The sequence below is a fragment of the Sphaeramia orbicularis genome, chromosome 24 (assembly GCF_902148855.1).
Source record: "Sphaeramia orbicularis chromosome 24, fSphaOr1.1, whole genome shotgun sequence".
Taxonomy (NCBI): domain Eukaryota; kingdom Metazoa; phylum Chordata; class Actinopteri; order Kurtiformes; family Apogonidae; genus Sphaeramia; species Sphaeramia orbicularis.
The window spans coordinates 37,171,513-37,193,146 of NC_043979.1; the positions used below are offsets into that span (position 1 = coordinate 37,171,513).

At 39.3% G+C, this 21,634-nt stretch overlaps 1 protein-coding gene across 1 annotated transcript in view; it reads left to right on the plus strand.

Moving 5' to 3' along the window:
* Window positions 1–21,634, plus strand: part of syne1a (spectrin repeat containing, nuclear envelope 1a) — a 141,839-nt gene that overhangs the window by 74,797 nt on the left and 45,408 nt on the right. Inside the window, exons 69-90 of the mRNA XM_030128026.1 lie at window positions 934–1,089; window positions 1,948–2,100; window positions 2,525–2,707; window positions 3,304–3,441; window positions 3,753–3,938; window positions 4,991–5,113; window positions 5,215–5,397; window positions 6,504–6,647; window positions 9,186–9,416; window positions 11,390–11,530; window positions 12,588–12,701; window positions 13,219–13,380; window positions 13,958–14,152; window positions 14,294–14,467; window positions 17,382–17,573; window positions 18,836–18,967; window positions 19,079–19,179; window positions 19,332–19,482; window positions 20,215–20,343; window positions 20,449–20,622; window positions 20,924–21,139; window positions 21,242–21,343. Coding sequence (XP_029983886.1) covers window positions 934–1,089; window positions 1,948–2,100; window positions 2,525–2,707; window positions 3,304–3,441; window positions 3,753–3,938; window positions 4,991–5,113; window positions 5,215–5,397; window positions 6,504–6,647; window positions 9,186–9,416; window positions 11,390–11,530; window positions 12,588–12,701; window positions 13,219–13,380; window positions 13,958–14,152; window positions 14,294–14,467; window positions 17,382–17,573; window positions 18,836–18,967; window positions 19,079–19,179; window positions 19,332–19,482; window positions 20,215–20,343; window positions 20,449–20,622; window positions 20,924–21,139; window positions 21,242–21,343 — 3,480 coding nt within the window. The remainder of the gene's footprint in view (window positions 1–933; window positions 1,090–1,947; window positions 2,101–2,524; window positions 2,708–3,303; window positions 3,442–3,752; window positions 3,939–4,990; window positions 5,114–5,214; window positions 5,398–6,503; window positions 6,648–9,185; window positions 9,417–11,389; window positions 11,531–12,587; window positions 12,702–13,218; window positions 13,381–13,957; window positions 14,153–14,293; window positions 14,468–17,381; window positions 17,574–18,835; window positions 18,968–19,078; window positions 19,180–19,331; window positions 19,483–20,214; window positions 20,344–20,448; window positions 20,623–20,923; window positions 21,140–21,241; window positions 21,344–21,634) is intronic.

Genomic DNA, 21,634 nt, shown 5'->3' on the forward strand with positions numbered 1-21,634 from the left:
AAACAGTGAATCATCATGATAAAGTTAACAGCAGGCATTAAATGAGCTGTAGCTCAGAATAATATTTTGGCCTGTGAGCTCTACAAACTGTTGTGCTGTGAAAAGCGAAAATCAGTGAGCCTCAGAATACCAGTATCAGACACGAGTGGAACAACCGAATAGAATAGAATAGAATATCTTTAATGTTTTTGTAACAAGTACAACAAAATTTTAAAGTGTCATCCAATCTGTACATCATATATAAAATCTACTATAAACATGCAAATAAAAGCAGGTAAAATTAATAGGTAAAGAAAAACAAAACGCAAGCAGAAACCAATCACTCTCACTCAAGTATACATTCTGTTATTGCACTGATCCCTTATAAGACATATTGCACATCAGATGTGTTTAGCAGTGACAGGTAATATAATAATGTGTAACAGCAACAAGGGGATATTTATAATCTAATTTATGTGCGGACCGTGATAGGTTTTTGCTTGGTGGCTTGCCTTGGTCCCCGTTTTTTGTGTATTTGTGTGCTTTCTGTGTTGTTGCTTGTTTTTCTTTTTGTATGTCTTACTTCAGTTATGGTATTACGTTATTTGTAAGCAGGGTTTTTTTTGTTTTTTTTTTTTTACCTGCCAGTGGAACTCGAGATGGAAATTAGCCGTGTGACTATAATCTCTCGGATTTACGTGCAAATGTTCATTAATATGAATTGTCCCTTTTTAAAAATAAATGCCTCATTAATTCATTGAATTAGATATCTTTAAAAAAAAAATACATACATTTTAACACTTGGTAAAATGTCAAGTTAAGCAAAATGTCCAAGTTGAGTTCATAGTGGACAACAAAAAAGTATTCAGTTGAAGTATGGACCTTTTTATTGTTTGGAAAAATTCACTACCATGTCATGTGGGTGTTAAAGGTTAGTATGTGTGTTTGTTGTAGACAGCACATGGTGAAGTGATCAGCAGACGTCAGAGTGTGGAGCGTATGACGGAGCTGCAGCAGTCAAAGTACCAGGACCTCCAAACTGGTCTACCCTCTGAGCTCAGCATGCAGCTGGCGGAGGTGGCTCTGGCTCTGGGCTCTGCCGAAGACCAGGTGACTCCTGGACACAGTTACAGATCAGATAATATCAGATGGTCTAGCTTCATTACCAGATTAGGACTGCTTAGTATGTTGTTGTTTTCATGCTGAACATATGCCTCAAACTCACATGTAAATGCACTCTCTTTTAGTCTGCTGCTGCTTTTTGATGTTAGACTTTAGAGCTCTTGAAAAATTAAGAAGTGACTGGCTTAACTATTTAATTAGTAGGTTTTTGAATAAGAATACAAACCATTACCGGTGGATTGTTTTAAAAGTTTTGTAACTTAAATCTTTTTGTTTTATTTTCATAGTGACACAGAACAGTTTGTCCAGGTACAACCAATGTAAAAATAAAAATAATTAAAAATTTAGAAAATTAATTTTGGCTAATTCTGGCACATTTACAGCAGTTTTGATTGATATGCGCTGTCCCTGTCAAATAAACCAATAAAATAAATATAACCACTAATACATATTGAATACAGCTAGCTTGCAACACTGCAATGTTTTCAGGTGATAATGCAAAGAAAACAAGTTCATTTTAATTTGAAGCAGTACAATACTAATGTTTTAATTGTAAAGATAAGAAGAGCTCATCAATTATTTGGTATAATAGTCCTGATTTTCAGAATCAGGTGTGGAAATTTGGTGTGATCTTTTAATTTTTCCAGACATGTACAGGGGTTGGACAAAGTAATGGAAACACCTTAAAAAATCAACAAAATATAATTTAATATGGTGTAGGTCCGCCTTTTGCGTCAATTACAGCCTCAATTCTCCGAGGTATTGATTCATACAACTTGTGAATTGTTTCCAAAGGAATTTTAAGCCATTCTTCAGTTACAGTACTATCCATCACATCTGTTTTAGGTCCAGGCGAGGGAAAGGGAGGTACAGCAGACCAGAGATGTTAAACAGGACTTCAGCTCCAGACTCCAGGACATTGAGACAAAGCTGAAGACCATTGCTCTGAAATTAGAAGACAAGGGTGGCGACCTGGAGGAGGCCAAAGAAGAAACCAAAGTAATCAACCAGACAGATTGACTAATTAACAAGCAATTAACCCCTGTTAAATTGGCTATTCATTTTGCAGATGTTGAGGTTAATGAGTGTGTGAGAGTTGGAATGGCATGAACTGAATTCTGCCTTCCACGTTGACCCACTTTAGCGAGGAGTATTCCAGGTGGGAGTCTGAGCCCCTTCCCACCTGTTCTTCCCATTCCTCCTTCCTGACACTTGTTTCTTCCCTTTTCTTCTTTGTCCATCTGACACTCAAGGCTATGCAGTTTGTGTAGTAAAAATAACGTTTGGTCCAGAGCCACAGGGGATGCAAGATTTACTAGCTTTCCTTTAAGTTTTACCCTCCAGCTTCTTCTTTGATCTATTTCCAACTCACTACTTTTCTATTTCCTTTTGCCTTAACTTTCTTCTCTTCCCCGCTCCTCAGATTCTTTGTGAGGAGTGTGAATGCTGTGGTCGAACTCTAGCAGAGTTAGGAGTATCAGTGCAGGAGTTTGGAGAGCAGAACCCTCTCCTTTGTAAGCAGCTGGGCAATGCTGTAGCCAAGTTGACTGAGGTTCAACGCCACACGACACAGCAGGTCCAGGACAGAGCTAACAGACTGAAGAAGGTGAAAATTTACATTACAATTAGGGGTGTTTAGAAAATATCAGTTCGGCAATATTTTGCAACATTTCATTTCACAATACTGTATCGATATTAAAAAGTACTGTATCGATATTTTTAGGTATTTAATCAAATGCAGATATGGCAGAGGTTCATTTTTGTTTTTTGGTTTTCTTTATTGTTTATATCTTATTTATTATTATTTAACACTGTTTTATTAAATAATGGTTATTTGAAGCATACTAAAAGCACTTTTTACTGTCTGAGTGGCAGATGTTAGTTCCTTTGGAAACTAGGAGAATTAGAAAAATTTTGTGATATAGCATCAGATCCTGTTCTGATCAAATAAAAATGTGTTTAGTATTTGTACATATTTCTGGTGTAATTCTTCCAGGAAATAATCTTTAAAAAAACAAATAAACAGTATCATGATATATCGTAATATATCATATCGTGATCCTAGTATTGTGATTTGTATCGTATTGCCAGATTCTTGCCGATACACACCCCTAATTACAACTGACCATGTTTACCTAACTTAGTATTTCCTTTACCATCCATTAATAGATATATTCATCATCTTTTATCTCTTGTGAGCAGGCAGAGAGACAAGTCGAGGAATATCAGGGCATGAAGGCATTCATTTTGAGTTGGGCTGAAAAGGCAGATTCTCTGGTCACTGGTAACATCATTTGGAGCTCTGCATCCCAGCTGCAGGAACAAATTCGTGCTCATCAGGTCAGTATTTTAATGAGCAGGAGGTGTAAATGGTTTAAAGATAGCTGATAACTACTGCTGACTTGTGTAAAACTGTTTTCTTAGTCATTTTATTTTCATCTTTACACAAAATAAATAAGACTATTTAGCAGGCTAACATATTAAATGTGAAGAAACCCTCAAAATGTACTGTTAATTAGATCCACACACGCGTTTAGTTTTCAGTGACATGTCACATATTGTACAGTACGCAGGCTGGCCTTAATTAGTATAATTGCTCAACAGAAAAGGCTCTTCTCTTTGAGTTGTAATTTATGTTTCTATGGTGACAGGCCTTGCTTCGGGAGTGTCGGGGTCTCCATGGCGACTTGGAAGCTATGGGCGAGCGGGAGGCGCAGCTGGGTGAGGTGTTACAAACTGAGGGGTGGAGTCAGCAGGTGAAACATCTGAGCAGGCACACAGAGGAGCTGCATCAGACGGCCAAGACTCGTCTGCAGAGTCTGCAGGATGCAGCGAAGGTAAATGACATTAAGATGAGCATCACAAGAAACACATCAGGAATACTCCATCTCAAAATCTGTTTAGGGCACTGTGATCGGATTATTTTTTTATTACTTTAAGTATTCCTCAGAGCTGCATTATTTTATTTCACTAATGTAGACACATTGATGTTCAAATAGACCAGAACTGCAGCCCAACAGTGCTCTCCTGTGGTTTTTTATTGGTACTACACCAATATATTGGAATGCGCTGTCTCATTACGCTTGTGCAGCAATAATCTGTCATGCTAATCTGATTGTTATGCAGCTGGTACACAGATGACAGTCTGCTGCTGCAAATAACATTGTGCATTTGCAAATCTGTTTGTGGTACGTGTTTGGATTTTTTTCAATGTGTACAATGAAGATACAGCACAATTAGTATTCCAAGTGACTTTAATTTTCTTTCATTTTAATTATATTATGGTATTAGTGCAAATGAGGAGGTTTTTCTTTTGTTTTCTTCTCATTTATAGCTGTGTGTCTCACTTGTATCACACGACAATTAATGATTGTAAATATATGTATATGGGTTGGCATATCCAGTATTGTCTGAGCCTGCATAAATTAAATTAATAAGTAAGTGTTGTTTTAAGATAAGAGTAGGCATGGTAATATTTGGCTCCAGCATGCACCTTTCTGTCAAATTCTATTTTGTTTTTGATTGTTTGCATATATTGTACTGAAGGGAGAAAACTGGAAAAACAACCAAATGTTCATCAAGGACAGGGCAGAGTCAAATTAGCAATAAAAATCACTGAAAAAAGGCTGAAACCTGACATGTCCTGACAACGAGTTGGAAGATGAAACATACTGGCTTATCCATGATTGAATAGAATGTTTTTAGTTCACCTCCTTTGGATTTGTCTTGGATGCCATTTAACATTTCAGTTTTTACTAAAAATAGGATAGGCCATCTTTGAGCTTTTTAATTTTACTGAAATAGATTACTTGGAATGTAAAAATGCTTTTGCACGCCATTGTTTTTAAGATGAAATAACCAGACTTATTACATGTTTTTCTCTCCTAAGGACATGTTGCGTTTGGAGGCAGAAGTGAAGAGCCTTCATGGTGCTGTGGACCAGATCCAGGTCACCCTTGCCTCCCCTGACCTCAACAGGCTCAGCCTCAGGGAGCAGCTCACTCAGAGACAGGTACTCATGCATGTTTCTAATTAAATATGAAAAAATAGTTGCACTACTATTTCCGTATGATCGAGGATCCAACCAGCTTTTCCACTCTCTTTCTTTATAAGCGTCTGTTGGTGGAAATGGAGGGCTTTAAGCAGCAGGTAGCAGCTGTGCAGCAGTGTCAGAGCGCCCTCCGGCTGCCTGAGGAGGTAGTGGTTAGTCTACCTATCTGCCGCACAGCTCAGAACCTGCAGCAGGAGGCCAGTCAGCTGCAGCACACCACCATCCAGCAGTGCAACATCCTGCAGGTACAAGGCCGTCCTCATATTGAAAAGTTGATAATAAACTTCAAAATTAAGAAACCTGCGCATCCACTTCCAAAGACTGGGTTGGTTGATGTTTATCTTTTCAAATGGGCTTGTTTAACTCTTCAAGATTCTATTATGAACCTGTTTAATATTATAAAATGGCAGTTGAATTTACAAAATGGACCATGATAGTTCATTTTTAATAAGTGTTTCCCCACAAAAACAGCTGGGAACACTGAGGTAATGCATTAATAACTGTTTAGATAAAAGTCCTACTCCTGGTTTCCATTTAATATTTTGTAGATTAGTGTTTTGTTGAGTTTCATAACTGTCTAAAGTTAAATAATACCTTACAAATTGACCAGGTGAGCAGTATCAAAAAATGTTTTGTTTCCTTATGTAGTTTACTTTAGTGTGTCATTTGTTGAGGTGGGTGTTTCTAACCGTGGTGTAGTGTCCTAACACGCCTTCCCAGGAATGTCTGTTTTTTCTTCTAGCCCCCATATGACCACTGGTATCTCCCAGGTCTTTGGCTCTTGTCAGATTTTGCTTTTAATCTCACTGTAGTGAAGATTAAGCTTTAACTCTCAGCTTTACGGTTTCCGTAGGACAAACACTGGAAGCTTATAAGCCTTTTTAACCAAGCATGCCATGTCGAAGATGGAGAAAGATATGAAACTGAATCTGCCTGTGTTCTCACAGTTGTACAGTTTGGATCAAGTTGTGTGTCTTTGCTTAAATAGACTTCATGTAATAATTTAAACACTAGTGGTTGTAAATGGTTTGTATTCACTGACAGAATAACAATAAGACGAGGTGCTGGAGGTATAATTAAGTCAACTGAATGAAAAAACCATCAGCACACTCAAGTCTATGCAAAAACCTTTAAGTTAAAAGATTCAGGATGTAACATATAAATGCTTTTCACTCTGCAGAGGCTCATAATGAACAGAATATTACCGTTTCTCATCTCATTACTCTGAGCTCTTATAGATTTATTTTGAAGCTGGGCTTTGCAAAGATGTTTTTTGTGTTTCACTGAGAAGGGTTTTTAATATTTACTTCCATTGATGGAATGGTGGTGGTGTTTTTGTTTTTTTTTCCAGGAGGCTGTGGTGCAGTATGAGCAGTACGAACAAGAGGTGAAGAACCTCCAGAGATTAATAGAGGAAGCCCATCGCATCATTCAGGATCGGCCCGTCTCTACGAATAACATACAGGAACTCCAGGCTCAGATTCACCACCACGAGGTGAGTCTCACTGAAATACAATTATGTTTGTCCATATTCTAAATAAACATTACACCCATATGTTCATTCCAAAAGGTATAGTCACAGTTTCGGCAACACCCTATAATCTAAGGAAATAATTTTGTAACATTTTGGTATCTACGTGCATGGACTCGCTTTCATTCTGAAGGCGACTATTGAGGGTGTCATGGTTTAATGGAAAAGTGCCTTGAGCAACACTTGACCAATTGTCTGAAATAGTGTTTGTTGGAGCATTAAGATAAGCTCTAAATGCAACCTAAAGCCCAGCTCAGACTGAAGACTCCCGAGGAGATGAAACTATTTCAGAGGGTTGAATGGAAAAGTTGCAGCAGTAACGTCTGGCTGGTCTCAGGCTGATTGAAACCAGTTGAAGATGTTTCCTGCAACTCAGCTGGTCCAGACACTATGGTGTAGAATGTGAGGCATGTCACCTGTTTCAATAGCCAATCAGCTCACAGAGAAGTCAGCTGGCCAGGCCTGTTACGAACTGTCAACATGTCAAAATGATAGTTCTGCATGTAGGAATGGGGGGGCATTATTTCATCAATTGGTCTGAGGAGCAGCTGCATCTGTAGGGCACATGCCTCCTGTCTCAAGTTCATGGCATAAATTTGCAAAAACCTCAGCTATATTTGCTTCAGCTCCAAATTTTTAACCTTCTCATTTTTTTCACTGTTTCATCAATAGTAAAAATGCAGCAGTAGCAGGTATCTCACTATCACTATTTCCTGTCAAATTTTAAAATGCAACAAATTAGGACCAGTGATGAAAAAGCCTGAAAATCCAGAAGTTGGAACAGATGGTGTAAACTGGTTTTCAGAACGCTGCAGATCATCACATTATAGTTACAAGTTGTAACTCACTTCATTGTAAATCTTTGGCCTGAGCTGGACTTAAGAGGTCCTGGTCTAAACCATTAACAGCCCCAAACACAGAACTGCACAAAGTATTTTTAGATGATGTGTAATGCTTTTATGCACTACATCACTTTTGATTCGTCATTCTTACTCCATTTAAGGAAGTAATAGCAACTTTACTGAGGTTAGCTTCTTCAAAATTAAAGGGCAGAAAGAGATAGAAACCTTGAGTCACTGTACGTTTCCTGTCATCTGAAATAGTTAAAACGGTGTAAAAGAGAGAACAGGAAATATACTGTATGCCTTAGAGGTGCTGAGGGAGATCATTTTGACTCAATCTGACTGTACTTTGCAAAGTCACTGAGCTGAAGAGGTTAAAATCTTCATTTTAAGTGTCTGCTCATATTGAAATACGAAGAACTAGAGATTTTCTAAACTCAAGTATAACTTTGCACTACTTTAATCCATTTTGCACAGTGTTATCAGGTAGTGGCCATACCATACAGGCATTTTTGAAGAGCATGAAGTCTGTTTCAGTCCACAGTCAGAGCTTCCTCTTTTATCTGATGGTGTATGTAAATATTTTCTGCCTAGATTCCTAGCTGATATGGTTTACCTTTGTAGTTGGAGCCCTGTGCTTTCTGTTGCAGTGTTACTTTGCTGACTAAGTGCATTTGATCTCCCATGCGGAGAGAGAAATTGTGAAGGAGGGAGGGCGGCCTGATAGCAGCAAAAACCTGCAGAGAGACAGATCGAATCTCTCTGCAGGCAACATTTTTTTTAGATTAAATTCTAACTTTCCCTGTGATGTCCTGCAGGCAGGGACAGGCGACACACGAATCCAGGTATTTGTATACATTTTCCTGTAGCTGCAGTTCCTGTCACTAGAGAGTGGCAGTGTTTATGTCTGAGTTTGATCTCTAAACTGAGCAGATAGCTGCAACTCCACTGGCCCAGTTAGTCACATGACCTGATTATCAGTGAACTGACCATCTGTGGGGCAGAGGGAGCAGAAAGAGGAGGAGGAGGCGGTAAGGAGCAGCTGGACCCGGCCTCGACTATACTGAAGCTGTAATTTGACACCATCTCTGTCATTCTTAGACTAAACACTCCCTCTCTCCTTGCGGCGCTCTTTTGTTGGAAGGAATCTGCCCCTGGGATTGGTGGCGGCAGGGAGCAGCAGGCAGAGGAAGGGGGAGGGGCAGGCAGTGAGGTCATTTCCTGTTTTTCCTTACCATTTGTGTATGTGTAGGAGAGGGAGTGTCTGAGGGATTTTGAACTATTTCTGCGAGGGTCTTTCTCTCAACCAAACATCCTGTATGCTGGCTACACCACCACTCTGAGTCACCCGCCTCTGTGCTGCTCTGATTGGCTCAGAGATTCAGAAGATAGAGAGGAAAAGAAAAGAGAGAGAGTGAGGCAGTGCTATTCTCTTTCTACGCTTATTCACTGTGAAGCCGAGACTGGGGAGGAAAGAGAATGCGTCCGCTCCACTTACTCCTCTCGCACCGGCACCACATTCAACGCTAAACCAACTCAGCCACCACCCCCCTTTCGTTCAAAATAACAAGGAACTATTGATCTTCTATTGTGGACTGAGCCACACTCTCCTGACCCTGGGGGTGGTGGGGTTGTCTGTTTGGGGGGCATGTTTTGACAGGAGCTGGCCCAGAAGATCCGTGGCTATCAGGAGCAGATCGCCTCGCTCCACTCCAAGTGTAAGATGCTGACAGTGAAGGCCAAACACGCCACCATGCTGCTGACGGTCAGTGAGGTGGAGGGTCTTTCAGACGGCATGGATGAGCTGAGTGATGAGGAACTGCCCAGTGCTGTGGCCAACACCGCCACTGCCACCACCAAGCAGCTTCCAGCACACCCCTCTGTCGTCATGGTGAGTGGCAAAGCCTTTTTAGGAGATACACACACACACATGTACACACTGCACGGCTATATGTCTGTCTGACACTGGTTTGTGTGTGAGTTTGTTTGTCGTTGATCGAAGCCTCATTCCCTTTTTCATTTCTGTCCCAGTAGTTGTCAAAGTGGAGTTCAGACATCCTGAAGGGTCCCACTGGGGACCTGGGAGTGCAGCAAATTCAGTTTCGCTATACTTTGTTCTACAGCTGCAATGTTTAATTGATTAGTTGTCAGTTTGTCTGTGGTCAGAACAAGACAATTGATGACAATATCTTATGATCTGAGAAACGCTGTACAACATTTTCTGATAGTTTATAGTTCAAGCAACACATTGCAAGCAACACATTACAAAAATAATCAACTGTACAAACAATTGCTGCAGCTCTATTACATACTATATTTCCTAAATTTAAGTATAAATTCAGTGAGACATTAAATGCTGCCACTGCTCTTTCCTCTTATGCAACTATTGGTGCACCTATTCAGATTCTGAATGACTTTTTCTCAAAATATTGTTGGTTTTTTTTCTGACATTTCTTTTTAAACTGTATAGAAAGAAAGAAATAACACCCCTTATGTTTCTGCATCTCAACTGTTACTATTCTAGTTTTCTCCCATGCTGTGTCACATCACTTTGCTTTATATTAGCATAAATCTGTCTGGCTGCTACTATAGTCTGCATTGCTCAGTTTGATCATTCATTTCCTTACTTTAGCACATAAGAAACCGCCAGATACTCCTTGCATCCTCACTGTTTCAGTATGTCTATTCAGATTTGCTCTGTTCCTCGCCTTGTGCTGTTTGTGGTGTGTTCAGCCTCAGCAGTCAGGAAACAGGATATTACTGCATGTGTGTGTTTGGGTGTGAGCTGAGCATGAATGTATGAATGGTATTAATAGGCAGCTGGAACTGCTGATATCCTTGACCCGTAGTTGTTTAACATGGTTAGTATCCAGCTTAGTAGCCCGCTGCGGAGTTTAAACTAATCTCACTTTGCAGAACCACTGACTTTCCCACACATGCCGGCATGCTGATGCTCTGCGTTGCATTGCATTGCATCATAAAGCCCGGGAAAAAAAGCCCAGAATATAACAAGGTCCTGAGTCAGGCAGCCAAGTTGTGCATTAACTGCCAAAAATCAGCCCAGTAGAGCTTGGCTCACATTTCAGCTCTGCCTCCCTACTGAAGCATGCAGACCCAGACAACTGTGCTGCTTCTAGGACAGCTGCTACTGCTGTTGCTGCTGTTGCTGTACTCTCTACTCCCGTCTGTCATTTTCTAACTATACTTTGTCTAGCTCTTGAGCTTTCTACTTTTCTCTGTGGGACATTTTAGAGAAATGTGAATTAAATATTACACAGCAAAGTTTCTGTTTGTGGTAGTGTCTGGTTGCCGTTTAAACAGGAAATTACTACCTTCTGAGAAACTACTTTAGTTCTGAAACTGCAACGTGAACAGTTTGGTGTGAGAAATCTGTGTGTGTGCTTACAGTTTGAGTGGTTTCCTGGTAGTGTCCATTCCTTTCCACTGATGCATCCTGTTAAAATCCTAGTGGCTTATTCATTACCAGCCCAAGTTACTGTTTGTCCATGTGGTAGCACAGATGAATGCTGCACTACATTACATCTCTAATCCTTTCCTCTGTAATGCTGTAATGCTTTGTATGGCAAAGTGTTATGGTGTTTGATGTCAATCGCAGTAATGTGATCTAATAGGTTTCTGTTCCATGTTATTTGACTACTCTAATTACTCAGCAATCAGCCTAACCTGCACTCCCCCCATTAATTTTATACTCTCTTCTTTTCTCCTCTCTTCTACCGCATTTTTGTCTTTCTCTTGTGTCCTCTTTCCTTTCATCTGGGCATTCTTCTGTTGGTCCCCCTCCCTTTTCCCTCAACCTGCTTCTTTGATGTGTGTGTTTGATGTGCGGTGCGTCTGTGTGGTCAGATGACAGCCGGCCGCTGCCACACACTCCTCTCCCCTGTGACGGAAGAATCAGGGGAGGAGGGCACCAACAGCGAGGTCTCCTCTCCCCCTGCCTGCCGCTCCCCCTCCCCAGGGGCTAACACTGACGCTCCTCTTAACCAGGTACTGCAAACCCAACCCTGGTAACCTTCAAACCCCTTCTGACCTGCCTCCGCTACACCATCATTGTCCATTTTAACCTAAAATCACGTTTTCTTTAAGTTTTCTGTCTAACATTACAACAAAACTCCACTCATTTTATACATAAACACCTTGGATAATCATTCTTTTATTAAAGAATTGTTCACTTGTTTTAATAAGGTTGTATGTGAGTCTACATGACTTGCTAAGATGGACATGTTACCCCCACCCCTCTCCCAACCTCCCCACCACCACTGTCATCTCCAAACCATCAACGCTCAACATCAACCATCAACAATCACCAGTATCAACACAATATGTGTTTTGAAAAGTGGGAGAGTTGGTGTGCTGCCCCTGCTTTCCCCTGCTGCCCAGCTTAGCTTTGCAGATTTATTTTGCTGGTTTGTTTGTCCCTATTTTTTTCTTTTTAAGTAGTTTCCAGTAGGTAATCTACAGTTATAAGTTTGCTTTTGTGTATTCTGGACTCATAAGAATACAGTAGTGAAACAGTTGCATTTTCCTCTCTGGGATGCGTCCACCCACATTTGTTAATGTAAAATCTAACAAAAACACTTTTTCTGTCTTGTGATGTCTTTGTCAACTGCCTGTGGAGTGATAACTACAATCAATAAAGTTCAAATCTGCAAGGAAAGAAAGTATTGGGGGAAAGAGTTCGCACTAATCTCAGGGGACTTTGACCAGATGCAACTCAGAGTAAAACAAATCAAACTTAAGTGTTAGATTAGTTTAAGTAGCCTGAATTTTAAGCAATGTAAACGTGCTTTCAGTATGGTTTTTAATTTAAATTTGAAGGAATTATGTGTATTTTCAATCAGAGAAACAAAAAACTTTCATTTTAATACTGATTTTATTGTATGTTAAAGAATATTTTAATATACAACCGCCCATTAGTCGGTGTATTTATAAAAACACTGCAATGGGTCCTGTTCATTGTATGTAAATATACTGAGACAGGTATGTACCGTCAAAGCCCTCTGGAACTAATGAAACACAAACTTGCTGTGTTGATATATAATAGGGTCGAGGGACCCTCAGTCGGGCGCCTCTGCAGGAACTCTATGACCCGTCTATGGAGACCAGCGCTGCTAACCTCGATGACCTACAGAGATCCTGGGAAACACTAAAAAATGTGGTAAGTGACACTTACCACAAAAAAGACCCAGTGACTTGGATAATACCATTGTGTAAGAACCAAAACTTGGTCTGAGGCACAAATAGATCAGTTTATCTGTATTTTATTTGTACTTCCTGTCACATTCAATCTGTGAATGGTCTGCCCTTGTAATTAATATACGTCACTGGTTTAACTTTATGATTTAAAGTTATGTAATCAAACTTTAAATTGTCAGTTATTTTACTTACTCTGGCATTGCTTTTATATGCATCTACATTATATTGTTTTTGCACATCTTTCTCACTTCTGTAAAGTATTTCTGTATCATATTGTAACCTGCCCAGAGGCTATGAATGAGAATTTTCACATAAGCTAATTCCAGCAGATTTGCATCAATGTGTAAATTGAAATGTTTTATTTACATTGTCCTTGGTAAATGAGAAAAAAGCAAGTCTAGCACTGTCAGACTTGCCGTCTCTAGAGGTTCTACTACCATGTTTCCATATATACTTATTTATCTATTTCTCTGTAATAGATCAGTGAGAAGCAGAAGAGTTTGTACGAGGCCCTGGAGAGGCAGCAGCATTATCAGGAGTCACTTCAGTCCATTTCCACAAAGATGGAGTCCATTGAGGGAGCACTCAATGAAGGCCTGGAGCCCACCAAGACGCCGGAAAGCCAGATGGCTGCTCACCAGGTTAGACAGAAGGAGGGGATCCAAATGTCTGGATATACTGGGGAGGTTGTGTTTCTGGTCATGTTTAAGGGGTTCAGGTAATAGTACTGACAGGAGAACATGTGAAGTATGAATTAAAACAGAGCAATACGAAAACTTCTGATCTAAACAAAACTTGCAATTGTATTTTGAGACTTGAAGTTTTATCTTGTTTTGAGAATAAAACACTAGGAAAATTAGATTGTTTTAATTTTTTTTCCTTTTTTCTTACTTTGTAAATGTCAACGTTAGTTATTTCATGTGTGTATTAAGCTAAATTGCTGTCAGAGACCCTGTTAGGATAAGTCTGGAAAACAAAGATTGATTGAGGGCTTTAATATTGCACCAGCCCGTGCAATGGTTGCACAGACTGCATGGCCCTGTTCTTGGTTGCTATGCCAACTTCACAGCTACAGCCGACTACAGTTCCTTTTTGTAACAGTACTGTCAGGCGATTTGGACAAAACTCCATCGCCGCTGCCTCCCTCTTTTTCTCTCTAACGTGTTTTCTGCTTCTTCTCTTTTACCTCTAATATTTTTCTCGTCTCTGTCTGTCTAGGCACTGATGGATGAGATCCTGATGTTGCAGGATGAGATCGGGGAGTTACAGACATGTTTCTCTGAGGAGTTGGCAGATAGCGACAGTGATGGGGAGGCTGGCGACCAGTTGGCTCTGCAGTCTACGCTCACTGTGCTGGGAGAGAGGATGGCCACCATCAGAATGAAGGCTTCTGGGAAACGGCAGCTACTAGAGGTATGGGATCAGACATTTGTACGCATTCTTTTTCTTTAATGTCAGTAAAGTGATTTGTGTCTCTGGGTCGGTTTACTGCAGAGTAACTCTACCAATACACACTAAGAGTATTTAAGTTTTCTGTTTCTTTGATGACCGCAGGAGAAACTAAGCGAACAGTTGGAGGAGCAGCGGCAGGAGCAGGCGCTGCAGCGTTACCACAGTGAGGCCGAGGAGCTGGACCACTGGCTGCTGAGCACTCGCGCCACTCTGAGCTCTGCCCTCCAGCCCCAAAATGAAGACCTGGACATGGAGGAGCAGCTCATCGACTGTCAGGTAGGACTGGTACACTCAACATCTTTAAAGTTTTCCAAGGGTTGACAACATACAGTCGCGGAAAAAATTTTTAGACCACCCTTGTTTTCTTCAATTTCTTGTTCATTTTAATGCCTGGTAAAACTAAAGGTACATTTGTTTGGACAAATATGATAACAACAAAATGGCTCATAAGAGTTGAATTTCAGAGCTGATATCTATCCATTTTCCATGTTTTCTTGATAATAACCAAAATCACTTCAGTTCTTACATTAATAGCTATAGCATTGTACTGACAAAAACTGTGCTTTTAGGCATTCCATGTTTTCTTTTCTGTATGTTTTAGTCACATGATACACACAGGAATTAGTACTTAACTGCATAATCATTGTTTTTGATGACTTTTGATGGTCTAATAATTTTTTCCATGACTGTAGATGGATTCAAAGTGTCATTTAATTTACCAGTTCTGGGGAGAAGTGAACTACTAAACTATTAGTATTAATGACATTGCACACATACATTCATATGGTAATAGTGAATTAAATGCAATTACTGCAATTACATAATGTGCACTTAATGAATATTTTGTGTTACTTTTATTTTGCAATTTCATCTATAAAGTCATTGAACCTTTTTTACTTCATCCTGAAACTAAATTTAAATATTTTGTAATAAACAAATGCCATTTTTGTAGGCACACTTTGTATATGTTGTCAGTTTTGTTTATTTTTTTTGTTTATTTTTTGCAAGTTTTTCTAAGCACCTTTATTCAACCAAACCAGACTTCTCTGTTAGCTGGCTTTTCTGTACTTAGCTACTATATGAAGTAAACTTCTTTTCAGGTGACACAGTCAAATAAATCTTTTGAGACTCTATTGTTCCACAGTCACAGAATAAAACTGTTGCCGCTTGGTGTTTATCAAGGACAACCTATCAATGGCTGAGGTGAAATAACTGGCTGAATCACTGCCCAGAAATAGTGCATATCCATGGATTCATTCCCTTGGTATTATATTACTGTTACTATTTCAGACACATAAAATGTTCTGTTCTTCCAAAGAAAGCAGAGATTGTTTACCAAATACTGGATAGTTTTAACCCATTGTTGTCCAATAAATTGGCATTTTTAACAGATTCAGACATTGGACTAACAATTATGGTCTGATCCTGAATTTCTTTTCTGTCGTTACCCCCCTGACATTCCTGAACCAGCCCAAGCTGTTATCCTGCTACTATGGTAACATTCCCTTTATCTATGGTGTAATTAGCCTCTATACTAAAATGTAAGCAAAAATAGTTACTGATCCACATGCATGCATCCTTGAAAAGGCTGCATTTTTGTGTCGTTAGCCACTTTTATCACAAAAGCAAGAATAATGGCAGTGATAGTTTATTTGTTTTAGAATAATGTTTTGGGTTTTGTAGTCCATCTCTCAACTTGAAGCAGTGATAGTGTCAGGGGTTGATCTTCCTGACATTTATTAATATTAGCTTAATTTAATTTGCTCAGAATTGTTTAATTCAGTGAGGTGAGATTATTCTGTGTTCTGTCACATGCTTGTAGCTTCTCAGTTACTTAATCTGAACACTTCAACACCAAACTACTGTTAATACGTGTTAAAACATTCTTCCTGGGATGCACTGTGGTTAACTTCTTGGCATTAATAACATTACAGTATTTGTAAGACTCAGGCAAATAAAATGAGTGTTTGAAGTGTGTGTGTTGTAGCAGCTGTGAGACAGTAAGCTGATTAAAGCTCACATATGGCCCCTGTGGAGCTCAGGTCTAAGGGTCTGATCCATGTGGATCTTTATCTCCAGGGGGTTGCGCTGTGTACAACCATAGATAATTACATTACGGATCTACAGGAAGAGGCAGGATATGTTTAAAATTATATGAGATAAGAGAAGTGAAGAGAAAAAATGTTAGTGAGTGAGAGAGATGGAAAGTAGTGAAGAAACTTAGGAAGGGTTTGATTTTTTTTTTTTTTTTTCTTAAATTTTACATAGAATTTCTATCAATGATGGAATCACAATCTGTACAATTTAAAGCAGCTCAAAACACACAGTTTCCTTAATAATTTATCCATGTTCTGGGTGAAAATCCACATTTCTGACATTACCACAAGTACTGTCTTGCTATTTTGTACTTGCACTTGGCAAAATACTTATATTTACAGGAAGCACATAATGTATATACTACTTACCTACAATTCTGGAAGTATAAAACAATGATTTGCACAAAAATTAGTCTTAATTATGTTTGCAAATTGCCTAGAAAGCTTTAAGAATCTTTAAATGTAAGTGTTTGATTCCTGCAGTCTGCTTTACTGTGTAGTTGACGCACAGTACACCACTGTATGTAGCAACTTTTACCTTTTTACCCATCTCATATCTGAAATGCCATGAAAAAGATTTAATCTAGGACTATGATAGAAGAAAATACATTGTGGATTCGTTGCTACTAATGTGAATCTACAAATTGAAAGTCTGAATTATACAGCGTTCAATTGTAGTCTGTATTGTCTGAGAAAATTCTTTGTGTTGAATTCCTCCTATTTCTACTAAGGACTCTTTATCCTCCTGTGAAAGGAGGGGATACAACCCTAATCCCTCTTTTCCTCCACTTCAGCCTTTACATGAAAAGCCAGGGTCTGTTTTCTCTTGACACAAAGTGATGGAGAAGAATGAGTGGCATGTTTTGTAAAAATTTGAATGTAGAGAAATAGGGAAAAAGGGAATGTGAGAGAGAAGTAATAAGGCAAAAAAGAAAGATTGGAAATATCATTTGCTATAAACTAGGTGTTGCAGCAGTGAAAATATACAGTTTATTGGCTTAAAGAATCTGCAGTTTGACAATTTTTTATGTTGTCATTACCTGTTTGTATTACATATTTTTTATCGATAACCATTTGTGGTCCTGTGTTTGCAGAATATGCTGTTTGAGATCGAGCAGAAGGTGTCGTATCTGTCGGAGCTCTCAGTCCACAGTGAGAGTTTAGTGTTGGAGGGTCGGGCCGAGACCAAAGGAGAGGCGGAGCAGCTCACCCTCAAACTGCGCTCCCTCAAAGACAGTCTGCTGGAGCTACAGCAGATGCTGCAGGACAAGCAGGTCGACATACAGGTGAGACAGGTGAAATCATGCATGCTTTGTTTGACCACAGCCCTAACTTTCCAACCCACACTCCCACATATTTGCCCCATCTTTTTTCCAGTTCCTTTCCGTTCTTTCCTCCCTCTGTGTCATTTTTGTCGTGTTGTGCTGCATTATGTTGCACTCGGTCACAGAGTCAATAGTAGTATTGTCTAAATCCTAAAGGTCATGTGATGCTCCTTCACTGTTTTCCACTATGGAACAACAAAGGCTGTGTGTATCACAATGGGCCTCTGACCCCAGAAAAAAAGATGCAGCGTCATCACATGCTTACACTACATGCAGGTGTGTTTCTGACGACGCAACATTTTAACTTTTTGACTTTGTTCTTTGTGTCTCATCAGTGAACAACAATTCTCATCTCCATATCTATTCCTTAAACCTCTCACGTTTTATCCTTAGCTGTTGCTGTTTTAGTAACGACTTGCATTCCTTAAGCACTAAGTCATTGTAACACAAACCACAGAGGCTTTCATTGTCTGAATCATGTTGAAATGCTGGTATCAGCATTGGTACCAGCAGAGACCACAGACCTCTGACAATAAATCAAAGTATACTTGTATAGAAACTGTGAAACAATTACCAATCAACTAAAATATGGTATACTATGATTAGCAAAATAATATAATGCTAAAAAGAATATAGAATAAACTCTATAGTTGTGATAAAATAAAACGCACGGAAAACTTGAAATGATGTTGATTTAAAAAAAAAAAAAAAAAAAGTACAATAAAAGCTTGTTCAGCCAATCCAATTGCCTACTTCCTCTTTTTCCCCAATATTATTAAACCACCAAAACGTCACAAATCCTGTCTTGTTCCTCCTTTTGTCAGGCTGTAAAAGAGGTTTTGTGTAATTCTACTGACAGGCAAACCCATGGGAGTGATCGCATAACCTCTTGGCAGAGGTAATTAGAGCAATTAGATTTTTAAGAATAGGGCTCGGTTTAATTAATGAAATACCTGAAAACACAGACGGATATTAATTCAGACAGAGCTGAATATTCAACAGTAGTCAGGTGAGGATACTTTACTATACAGCCTCATGATCTACGTCAAACCTTTACTGTTTATGTTGTAGAAAGAATCTGTTTTTAGTATTTAAGTGTCTGGGTTTTTGTATTAAAACTTAAAATACTCATCAGTGGAGGAAGAGATTGAACTTTGTCAATGACTGCCAGAACTGTGTTGCTGTAAAATCTCTAATATCTGACATTTCTGTTTTTCTCCCAGGGTTCATTGCAGGAGCAGGAGGACAGTGAACCAGACTCGTCTCTGTCTCAAAGTCCTAATGTTCAGGATTGGCTTTCCCAGGCCAGATCCACCCGGACACAGCAGCACCACGACAACCTGCTGCGACAGAGGGTAAGACCACAATCAACATTGATAAACTCACTGCTGACTGTGTGTACGTCTGTTGTTTTCAAATTAAAGATAAAGAACAAATTAATCTAATAAATGTTTGATATTTTGTAGGAGCTGCAAGAGCAAGTAGCTGAACAGAGGAGGCTGCTCCAGTCTGTCGCCAGTGTTGGGGAGGAGTTACTCAGCCAACAGACCACACCCAACGGGGACAGGTACTGACCTCCTGCCTCTGTATTACTGACATACTTGCATGATTATCTGTTTGTATAATAAAAATAAACCATCACATAATTTTGTGAGCTTCAGTGGTTGGAAATAAGAAAGAAGAATGTACGTCTCTCATGTTTTCCTCCTTTTCCCTCAGTGAGATGTCGGTACCAGGTGGAGTGTTGCTGGAGGTGGAGAGTATGTCTCCTCTGGACCAGTTAAAGCAGCGCTGGGAAAACCTGAATAAAGATCAGAGCACAAAACTACAGCTGTCCCTAAACTCCCTGGAACAGGACCAGCTTAGTCCGGTATCAGTGCATTTAAGATACATGATTTATTCCATTTTGTTTTTTGTCCACAGTGATTTTGCCATCTTAACCTGTTTATGCAGCTGAGCTTCTATTTAATTTCAGATTTTCACTACCACGTTAACTAGAGTTACCACATAATCCTTGAATCTAATCTTTTTTTTTTTTTGTCTGTTTTTCTGTATTAGAATGATTGTTGCTATGATACATACAGTTCCAGCTGTAAAAGCTATGAGATTATTTTATTTAGTATAAACAATAAAATCATTTTAAATCAATCTAATTTTATTATTATTATTATTATTATTATTGTTATTATATCATCCAGCCATTGATTATTTCTATATTATGTCAAATGCACTGTGCATTATTGCTTACAAATGATATTCTCAAAAGCAGTGTATGGATTTGTTAATGGTTTACATTCAGTGATTAATTTCATATTACGCATCAATAAACTCGGCAGCTGCATGAGCTCAAATGTGAATCCCATTGCATAAAAAAGTTATGTTTCACTCAACTTTTATGTATGTGGTATTGTGTTCTTTTTACAATAACAGTTTTCTTGAAATTAGAATAAAGTAATTGCCATATATTACCTTTCTACTGAATTATGATCCCCTATTATGATGGCTATTGAGTCAATAGATTCTTGTTGATACTCAGTTCTAATGTTTGCCTATTTATGTGAGGGGGAAAAAAGCTCCCATCTTATGCTGTTTTTATTTGCAGGTCCTCCACCGGTCCCGTCTGTCCAGTCCTAGCATGGTGTTCAGAGGTGAGACTTCCAGTGAGGACACTCAGTCTCCCAGAGCTTTGTTTGAGGCCTGCAGTCATACTCTAGAAAGAATCGCTCAAGAGGTGACACACATTTCTCTATTTAAAGATGTCTTTACTTTACAGATGACAAAAACATTCCTTCCATCAGTTCTCAATGTGCTGAGTAAATATTCTTTATTCTCTCAGGCGGCGAACGGTGACAGTAAGATGGCGATGTCTTTGGGTGGAACGACGGTCCAACAGGATCTGTACGCTGCAGTTTCAGCAGCCTCCTCCTGGTTGGATACTGCAGAGAATCAGCTGCTTTCTGGTCCTGTGCTGCTGTCTGAGGACACAGAGACACAGCTCACAAATCTAGAGGTGAGAGAAAGTGAAGTAAGCTGATCTATGTTGTTCACCCATTCATAAATATAATGGCTTGATGAAGACAAGAAAAATTTGAAATATTTTGGAGACCCTCAAAATTTGCACGTCTCCTGTAGTTTACACTCTGCCGTAACATATACATCAGCACAGAAAGTCAGTTCACTATGTAAAACTACAGTTTGCCTTTTCATGACACAGTTAAAAGACTATCTAAGATGCCAGTTGTTGGTGCATTGAACTGCACTCTCTTGGCTGAATGTTCCACTGTGGTGCTCAGTTGAGTTCTTCTGTTCAGGGTCTAAATAAGCAGCTGAAGATGATGACCACTGAGGTCAACGAGTGCAGAGATCTGCTGAGTGGAGGAGCTGGGCGGCTCTGTGGAGGAGAGGAGCGAGCTTTGATGGAGGACACTCTGGAGGGTCTGCAGGAGAGGATGGGCCTCCTGGACTCCACTCTTGAACAGCACTGTGACGGCATGAGGGACAAACTGCAGGAACACTCCACGTTCCAGGTACCAGAGAGAGTCACACAACCAGACCTCAATTAAACATTTCATTCATTATTAAAGAAATATGGATACTTGCATTTTAATGTTCTTTGATGCTGTTTTCAGAGTGAACTACGGATGATGTTTACCGCTTTGAGTGAAAGTAAACACCAACTACTGCAGAAAATGGCTGGAACTGCAGACAGACCTGCTTCCAAACAAATAGAGGTATGATACTGACCCAAGGCAGATACTGAATAGAGAAATTTACTCTAAAAGTATCTAAAATATCGTTAGGAATACAAAGTTTGAAACCCTAAGACTTCTTTTTTTAAGGTTGTATATTGTTTGGTTTTTTTTTGCAGAATTTCTGTCAGAAATTCAATAAGAGAAAAGATTTGGTTGAATTATTAGAAGTTGTTTACCCAAGAAACATAACCTCAGTCAGCCTGATTGGGCTGCTATAGTTTAATCTTAGAAGAACTGACAATTCCTATCTTTTACACTTTAATTTCCATT